Source organism: Etheostoma spectabile, chromosome 17 (genome assembly GCF_008692095.1).
Source record: "Etheostoma spectabile isolate EspeVRDwgs_2016 chromosome 17, UIUC_Espe_1.0, whole genome shotgun sequence".
In the NCBI taxonomy this organism is placed as follows: domain Eukaryota; kingdom Metazoa; phylum Chordata; class Actinopteri; order Perciformes; family Percidae; genus Etheostoma; species Etheostoma spectabile.
In genome coordinates this window covers 8,641,473-8,651,530 of record NC_045749.1, presented here as the reverse complement: position 1 = coordinate 8,651,530, position 10,058 = coordinate 8,641,473, and the positions used below count along the sequence as shown (strand labels likewise).

Genomic DNA, 10,058 nt, shown 5'->3' with positions numbered 1-10,058 from the left:
TTTTTTTTTTTTTTTTTTTTAATAGGTCAACAAGTAGTTCACACTTGGTCATCACAGACTTGAGTGAACACACATTTTAGAGGCTGTTGCATTAGTACTGTTAAGATTCCACAGCGGTTTGCCATCTGGTTTTTAATACCTTTGGTATAAAGAAAGATGACTATCGATGCTGCAGCCCTATAAAATTGTAGTACCAGTCAGTGCCACTAGAAGGAGGTAAAAACAGAAGAAGTCTGAAATTGTCTACGGTAGAATGAGAAGAAAACCTTTCTTAAAACGACAAACTAAAGTCAAAGTAACTGGAAACAGCCAAATATGTGTCCACAAATACAGTGGATATTCGGTCATCAGCATATCAATAATAACAAGGCAAAGGTTGTTAACAAAATACGGGACAAGTGTTCAGATTAATTAACAGGAAACTGAACATAATCAGCCGATGTTTGTTAGTACAGTTAAAGGGTTTGGTCAGTACGCCAGGGTTGACTTGCAGGGTGGATGGATCTGGGTGTTGGTGTCCCGGGTTTAGATGTCTCAGTTAATGGTCCCTTATGTGGGATATCTTTAGGTATGTTTTTATTATGTATGTTTTCAACATTTGGGGTAACCCTTTCAGATGAGGAGACAACGATGCAGGTGTCAAGAGTGAGTACCTTCCTCCTTTTTTCCTCCACTCTTCTTTGGAAATGATGGTCTCTTCAGAGTACAGAGCGGTGTCAGAGATATGTTGGTGTGCATGTCTGGGAGCCTACTAAATCTGCTGCTTCATGCATGTGTCTGCTTCTTCAGTACATGTGGACTTCCTGTGTGTGTTTAGAGCCCAGTGACCTCTAGTCCTTCCCTTCCTTTCCTGCATTGTGCCTGTTCTTAGCGTCCAACACTGATGTTGCAGGTCTTGCAGCTGGGGTCCTTCTTGGCATTTACTGTAGACATGCTCATCAGCTGGTGCCCACTGATCTCAGCCACAGAGCCTAATGCCAGGTCTACGGGCTCCGTGTAGATCACCTCCAGGATGACATCCTGGGCGTGGTGAAACACCAGACTTCCGTCACCTTCTTCACCCTTCTTGCAGGTAAGGAAACGGTTGTTGGTGATGTCTAGCGCAGGAAGCCTCTGCTTACAAAACTCGTCTCCTGTGGAGCCCTTTGGCGCCAGGACCAGAATAACGTAGTGGTAAGCTGTATACATGCAGTAGAAGTCTCCAAAGTACAGGTTGGTGTCCGGGTTGAAGAGCGTGTCAGCCCGAACTTCAAAGCGGTGGCGGCCGTAAGGGGAGTCCTGTGGAGGCTTGCCTGTGTTGAACTCTGTGTTGCAGCTGAAGAAAATGCCCTCTAGCTTGCCGCTGATGGGTGAGCCGTGGCTGCCGCTGTTGTCTTTCACTGACTGCAGCATCCGGTTCTCCTGCGCCTCCCTAGAGTTTAGAAAAATAATAAAAATTGGCTTTGAACAAACACATGATTTTCCCTCTCAGGAAATCAGTCATTTTGGAAATGCCAGCAGACAGCATGACATGTGGAAAAAGCTGATAAAATTTGTAAGATAACACAATGAACTGAATGGAATACATATCAAGTTTCACTATTTCTGGAACTGTAATGACGTTAGCTTAGTCCAGTTTGTCTCTCAGAAACCTATCGTGAGAAAAAAGCTGCATTGAGAAACTACGTCTTTCATTATGACAAACTGCTAGAAAACAAAAGCAGCTTTCAGAAAGCTAATTAAAAGATGAACATTCAAAGTGATGGCTGATTCTGTGGCAGATGCATATCTTTCCCACGGGACTGTAATTACAATTCATAATTGGAGCTTCGGAGCTCAGATTTACTCTATCACTCCAAAGGTTGTACTTATATCCATAAATGATGCTTTGTTGTGGGCATTATGGAATTAGTCAGCTCCCACTGCAGGTCACTGGAGCAGAGGCCTCATCAAGTGGTAATGTTAGTACTGTTACTCCCCACATGATGGTGCAGTTTAACAGAAGCACTTTCAGTATACCGTAGCAGAGAGATGCAACTCTACCTAAGGGTAGAAGTCTACCCAGATGATGTCATGCTGTAAAGTTCCCTCAAAAGAGTGCACACAAGCTGTGGCTTTTGTACAGTAATGCACTTTGTCAGACATAGAGCACTGAGAGAACATTTGAGGAGAAAAGATTACACCATTACAGGGGTAGGACTTGACAAGACGTTACAAAAAACAGTAACACAGTAACCCAGACAAAATCCAGTATACACTATGTAACTAACTGTACAACTAAAACAGGCTACTTCTCTTCCTCCCACCTGCCACACTCCTAACATCAAAACAGACCTGTGCATCTTTTGTAGCCACAAGCATGTTTATTTTTTCTTTCCCCGGGGTATATGCAGGAATCCTGAAGTTAAATGTAATACCTTTTAAGACCCTTTCCATACATTCTGAGACCCCGTCGCCACTTCTAACACTTCCATGTTCTAAACGGTTATATCAGTGACACACTTTGACTTACATTTACTATACGTTTTGAAAGGTAGCGCAACTAAACAGTCATAGCTAGTGATAACTCGGCTGTATCAATGCAACATAATTCAGATTTACTTATGTCAGTAACAGAGAGAAGGACCCTAAATAAACTGTTTGTTGTACATCACCCTCTGCACAGCACATGCACTAGGCAGAGGAGTATGTTCAGTGGCAGATTGCTGTCTCCGTCCTGCTCAACAGACTGAAGAAATCTTTGTCCCCCAGGCAATACAGTAGTTCAACTCAAACCAGCAATGGTGAAGTGAAATTAATTGAATGTTCAACTGCATTGTGTTATTGATGCTAGACTGTCAGTCTGTTACTGGCTGTGTTAGCCTTATTCAAAATTTGCATTTGTTTACAGTTTTTTACGACAATTTTTTCAATACTTTTAACAACTTTCCTAAACTCTTAACACAGTTAGCACAGAATCTGTCTGTGTAGGCTATACAATTAACACATTTATTGTTGCTTTTACACAAAATGCATACAGTTGACACAAATTGAAAATGCTTGAACATCTTTTACAAACAAGCTCAATCAAGACCAAAACAATGGATATTTACTGCCAAATTCACTAATGTTTTCACACTGTATGTCAGAACAGATGACATCATGTTCTAACCCTAACTTATAGGTTAAAGTAAAAAAGAACAGCTGTTCACAAACAAACACAAATATATCCCCTGCAATTTATTTCATTGCTACTGAGAAACAGCTGATTGAAGCTATGCAAATAGATCAGCTGATTCCCATACAGGAAACACACTCAGCTGTTGAAGTTCTTTGAATTGCATGACCATCTGTTTTTATTATTTATATGTTACAGTAAGTGTGTGTTGTGCTTTGAGAGCAAAGATTACTGTAACCAAAGTCAAATGCTTTGTTTGTCTACGCAAACCTGGCCAAACGTGATTTTGCTATGTTACAGTAAAAGACGACCTATTTGGGCTGATTTTGTGTGGAAAAGGAACAATGCAGTAAAGATGAATACAAAGAAAGTACGAAAAATTCCTGCACAAGGGAGTGGAACCAATGGTACCAGGACAATTCTGTCTCTGTCTCCTTTTTTTCATAAACCATACATTCTACCATATAAGGTCATTCATTTTTTTGTATTGAAAACCAGCAGCAAAAGAAACAGAATTCATGCATTTACTAAACCCAACAAAACAAAAATCTAGAGAGACTTCCAGAGAAACTGCAGACACATAAAATAATGCAGTTTCTGTAATTCCATCTGATGTTAGTGTTTTGTGTGATATTGTTGTATGATTGACTAAATGTTCCTGTTGGGAGATGTGTTAGTGTTTGGAAAAATGATTTGATTTTGAGACATGTTTGCATTGTTTTGGTAGATATAGTGTTTTAGGGTATTATTGTATTTTAAAAATTTGTGTTGGAGTTTAGTTTACAATGTGTGATTTTGAGCATGAAATTAACTGTTTTGTCATTTATGTGTTGTAGGTGTGTTGGTGCGTTAAGAAAAAAATAATTAAAAATAATTAAAAATAGAAAAGGTATTACAAAATTTTTTCATAGCGATCGTAAAAAACTGTATATACTGTATTTATCTTCTATTTGTATTTATATTATCCACAGTATTGATTATTCTTGCACTGTTTTACTATCTATCTATCTATCTATCTATCTATCTATCTATCTATCTATCTATCTATCTATCTATCTATCTATCTATAATGCAGTGAGCAACTAACCCCACACACTCTTGAACTCTTGAAATTTATTCATGATAAATTTTGACTTGCTTTTGTTGGCCTAACTATTTGGCTTTTCCTTGTTTAATTGTCTTCTGGGTACCCTGCTTTTACTTTCTGGGTGAAATCACTTCATAAATTCTGTTTTTAAAGGTGCTATATAAACAAAGTTATTATTATTATAAAATATATAATATATAAATATTAATATTATAGTATGTCACAAAAGCCATAGTGTAGGATGTCATAATAAATGTTGTAAAAAGTCATACATTTTATAGTATGTCATAAAAAGTCATGGTATAGCATGTCATGTGACTGGGTTAGCTCAGTTGGTAGAACAGGCGCAAATATCTAGAGGTTTACTCCTCGACATGAACCGGGTTCTCCGACCTGCGGCCCTTTGCTGCATGTCATTCCCCCTCTGTCCTGTGGAATCAAAGGCTAAAATGCCCAAAACAAATAATCTGTAAAAATACATTTTAAAAAAGTATGTCAATAAAAGTCATAAGAAAGTTATAGAATAGTGTGTCACTGAAAATAATTAAAAAAAAGTCAGCATAGTATATCATAAAAAAGTAGTTTAGTATGTAATAAAAGTCATAAAAAGTCATAGTATAGTATGTCAGAAAAGGTCATAAAAAGTTTAATATATAGTATATATAGTATAATTAAAAAGTCAGTATAAAAGTAGTTTAGTATGTAATAAAAGTCATAAAAAGTCATAGTATAGCATATTGTAACAAGTCATAAAATTTCATGAACTAGTATGTCATAAAAACGTTGTAAAAAGTCATAATAAACTGTATTATAAAAATAAAATGACAAAGTCATAGCGTAGCACGTCATAGAAAATATAAAGAACGTCCTAGTATAGATTGCCATAAAAAATGTCACAGTATAGTGTGTCGTATAGTGTGTCATAAAAAAGTAATAAAAGTCATATAGTAGAACATTTTTTGGAAAAATGCAAAGAAATTGGGGAGAAAGAGCGGTGTCAAGCAATGCAGACACATTTATACCAAGCCAAAAACTGTCTTTGACATTTTGAATTAATGGTCTCATTAGTTCAAAAGAAAAGATCAAAAACTATAAACAAAGACTACATCTCAGTAATAACGAGGGTGGGCTTCCTACCTGGCGTGGTCGAAGTACTCTTTATTCTGGTTCCTGTAGAAGACAGAGAAACGCAGCATCCGGCCGGCGATGACCTCTGCCTTTTCCAACAGCTGGTTTAGATGCACTGTGGAATAATCTGGAAAACATACACAAGGCACATTACAGTGAAAATGAATATGCAGTCATCAGGAGGATAGGAAACCAGAGTACAAATGTCAGTTCTAGAATTTCTTAAATTATAAATACTAGTGACTGTGTGCACCGGCTAGTATTGAATATGAACTGTGCATGGGTACTCAAGGACCCTGATATCTTTCCATTCTTAACTACTTCATATTCATAGCTTAAAATGACTCAGCATTATATATATATATATATATATATATATATATATATACACACACACACACACACAGTCTCCTTTCACTCACTCATGTAAGCAGCCAAATGGGTGTGGATTTTATCTAAAGTATATATTAAGTTTAAAATGATAGAGGCTCTTTTCCTACATTTCAATTTTCTTTTTTCTTTTTTCCACCTACAAGCACTTGAACACACGGAAAAGGATGATTTGGGGAACATTCCCTGCTCTCATGTAACTATAAAGAACCTTTAACAAAAGTTAAAGAAGACTATTAAGAAGATTATTAATGTAAAGCAGATTTCCCAATTCTCTCAGTATCTGCAATGCATTCTGCATTTCTTAGACCTGTAGCCTATTTGCATACATATTGGGATAAATGCTAGTTAAAAAATTCAACTGAGAGACTGAGTATTTAACAGGAATGGGAGATCTTGGCAGCGGCATCTTTAGCACCATCACTAATATCTCTACACCTTCATCACACACACTCTTCCACTGCCTGTTCCCATCCTCCCATCTCAGCTGCATCTGTTCAACAACTGCCCCACCCTCTTATTTTAAGTTGTTATTGATATTTTAACGTGTTTGTAACCAAGCTAGCATGATGGCAGAATATCATGAGATTCACATTTGTCATTTTGAGGGAAATATCTATTTGAATGATTGCCATGAAATTTGGTTCAGATACTCTCTCAGGAGGCACTGTAATACATGTATTGATTCCCTCATCAAGTGCCATCATCAGGTCAAAATTACATTCCCATCAGCCTCAGCTGTACTTGTACTGTCAATTATGCAGCAGGAATAAATGGCAGTTTAACAAATTAACAGAGGTTTTACAGTAATGAAGGGTGTCTGACAGATGATTTGAACCATCATCAATTTTTGCATCTTCATTTTTTCCTTACCTGTTCTCCTTCCCCCCATATCAACTGCTGCTGCCATCATTTCCTCCCCCTTATACCCTCCCCCACTCTAAACCACAAGGCAACAATGTTGAACTAGGTGATCTCTGCATCAGAAGATATACAGCACAGCTCCTCGCCTTCCTTTGATTCTTCTTTTCCATCACTCGCCCCTCCTCCATCTCTCCATCCATTTCCCCCTCCAATCAGTATAAATTACCCCCCTTTAATATCCTATTTTCCTCTGTAGTTCAGTTCAAGACAAATAAAAAAAATACATGTACTTATGGTACTGTAAGCTGCATACTACTCACCAGCAGTGCAGAACTCGATGATCTCGCTCCACTCGGAGATGGTGTAGTCCCCGTCAGTCTGTTTTGATGCGGTTTGGACAGCAACGGTGTACTCTGTGCGTGGGCTCAGGAACCAGTGGCCCCGAACCGTCATGGGCAGGGGCACTGCCTTGGCTACCAGCTTGGTAGGAACATCCTGGAGGGAGGAAGGGATGGAAAAAGGAGGTATATGATGACAGGAAAAAAAAACTGGTCAGAAAGAGATACTCCAGTTATGGCTTTCTTTTAGCCACACACATGCACACATTTAACGTACCAGTATGCAGTTCATACCTGTAGCTGCCCTTTTCTTTATGGACATACAGAATATTCTGTAGACTACCCCCCTCCCCCAAAGCTTCAGTGGGCCGTAGCAGATCATTGATTGGACCGGGAGCCCCTGCCTAGCAACAGAGCCAGCCCATTTATCCACCGACCCTGTTGCTGCACACCAACCAAAATCAAAATACTAGTATGGGTTTGTCCGCTAGGAAGAGGAGAACACTCACAGCACCCAGGAAGTGACTGCAGGAGGAAACGAAAGAGGCTGATGAAACACGTCTGTAAGATTGACTGACTGTCCAGTAAAAGAGCTGCAGTCATCCTGCTGCTGGTGAAATTACTCTCAAGCAGAAAGGGCCGTGTGAGTGATATTAGCTTAAGAGCTCAGAGTGACTCCTCGCTGTGGAGTCTTTGAACTAAACCATATTGAAGTAATTTTTTTTTCCTTAAGCGTGAAAGAAAGGTTATCTTAAAGGTGTTACGTCTTTCAGTTTTTTTTTTTCTAACACCAAGGATTATCATACCTAGTGTTACCTTTAAAGGTGTTTATCTGTGCTGATTAAACATTACCTTGTGTTTGAACTTGTTTGAGTTTTTGTTCTCCTTCTTGTTCAGGTCAATAAAGTAGTGTGTGATGCGTTCCTTGTTGCGCGGCTCCATGTCCCAGCAGATCTTGAAGGAGTCGCAGGTTATGTTGCTGATCTTGATGTTCTGAGGAACAGGGAGCTCCTCCATCTCGGAGATGCTGCCATCCTGGGATTTACTTCCTGTGTAGTAGAAAAAACCACTACCAACATTAATATTAGTAGTGTCAAATAGAACAACAGGAACCCTGTGATCAGTGTAAAGATTTTTTTCAATATGATATCAGTTTTGCTTTGCTTGCATTAACATTGCATTTATCAGTGATGGTAAATCATGTTTTTATTATCTGAAACAATAGAGGACATACTAACAGTAATATATATATATATATATATATATATATATATATATATATATATATATTATAATTATATATAGTTTTTATAAATATAATAAGACACACACACACACACACGGAACTGCCTGCATCGCTGACTGCAATATATGTTGCCATGGAAACACATCAGTCTCTTACCACACACATTCATTTGTAATCAGCAGTATGATTTAAAAAAAGCTCAGCTAGCACCAGAGATGGGAAGTAACGAAGTAACCTAAAAATACTGTACTTAAGTAGATTTTTCAGATGTTTTTACTTTACTATATATTTTTGTGGCAACTTTTAACTTTTATTCCTTACATTTTAACATCCATATTGGTGCTTTCTACTCCTCACATTTTACAAAATTGGCTCGTTATTTAGTTTTGTATAAAAGGTTGTCTATCAGGTGTGATTGTGAGTGCATGTCGGAGAACAGCGCGGGCACACGCCTCACAACGCGAACGGGCGCGCACGCCACACGGAGACAAAAGTGAGAGAAAAGAAAAAGTGACTAGCTTTCCGGAGAATAATCAGTTGAGATTGTGTATGTGAAATGTAAGTCGTATAACTAATGTTGTCAGTTCATTTAAGCCTATTGTTGTATTGGTCTATAGTTCTGGCAAATTTAAAGTAAGTTAGCTAATGATTTTGTTGTTGTGTTCTACACCTGTTAGCTAGTTTGCACCGCGCTGTTAGTTCATAATGGCGATTGTTGCCCTTGCTCACGTTAGTATTTGGTGCATTATGTAGGCTACGTGTTACAGTTACACTGCATTAAGATAATGTAATTAATTATGGGGTGCCGTTTGGAAAGCGGCTCAAGCTGAAAATAACAGCAACGTGTTGACACGTTTAGCTTCAAACAATGTTTAAAAAACTGGTATGAATTTTTGAGGGTCAGCTTTTGCACGTTTACAACATTTGTCAACTTAGAAATATTTTAAATAGTTAAATCCAAATATTAAATGTTACACCTAAATGTTAAATCTAAATATTAAATCTAAATCCAAATGTTAAATGTAAATGTAAATGATAAATCTAAATTTAAATGTTAAATCTAAATGTCAAATCTAAATCTAAATCTAAATGTTAAATCTACATTTTTTGGGTGAAACTTAATATTAAACTAATATTTAGTTAGGGGGGGGGGGGTGAGCCCCACACGTGGCTGGCTATAGTGGCTACAGGTCATAAGTCCCGCACCATTCATAAAAGAACACTAAAAACTCAAAGTACTCTTAACATTTAGGCTTAACATTTAGGCTTAACATTTAGATTTAAATTTACAATTTAGATTTAGATTTACCATTTAGATTTACCATTTAACATTAAGGTGTAACATTTAATATTTGGATTTAACTATTTTAAAATATCTCTAAGTTGACAAATATTGTTGGAAATGTGCAAAAAAGTGACCCTCAAAAATTCATACCAGTTTTTCAAACATTGTTTGAATGTTTGAAGCTAAATGTGACAAAATGGTGCAGCGTGAGCTGCTTTACAAATGACAATTCATTAATTGTTATTAATTGTTTATCGTTATTATTTGCTAGCATTTACATAATTCATATGCATTGTCTTTGGTTGCCTTTACAATGTTATTTATTTCTTTGCAAAACCACACACACACACACACACACACACACACAACACACACACACACAGCATTAATAGAGAGAAGTTGTCTCCGCCCGTGTTTTAACAGACACACCTGGGGCAAAGTTGGAAACCAGAATCAGCTTTAAATCCAGTCCTAATCTAGTCCTCACTAACAAGTTTACAATCATTTCATTCCAAATTCAATCTAATTGGATGAGAACATACACAGAATCCCAATTTAATTCATATCTTGCTACTCAGTCAGAA

General features: G+C 37.5%; 1 protein-coding gene across 2 annotated transcripts in view; it reads right to left on the bottom strand.

The window, feature by feature from the left end:
• Positions 1–10,058, bottom strand: part of phyhiplb (phytanoyl-CoA 2-hydroxylase interacting protein-like b) — an 18,454-nt gene continuing 8,396 nt past the window's right edge. For both annotated transcript variants that reach the window (XM_032540908.1, XM_032540907.1), the window contains exons 2-5: positions 7,796–7,992; positions 6,926–7,100; positions 5,361–5,478; positions 1–1,411 (exon numbers count right to left, since the gene is read on the bottom strand). In XM_032540908.1, the coding sequence (XP_032396799.1) occupies positions 868–1,411; positions 5,361–5,478; positions 6,926–7,100; positions 7,796–7,992 (1,034 nt within the window). In that variant the 3' untranslated portion in view covers positions 1–867. The remainder of the gene's footprint in view (positions 1,412–5,360; positions 5,479–6,925; positions 7,101–7,795; positions 7,993–10,058) is intronic.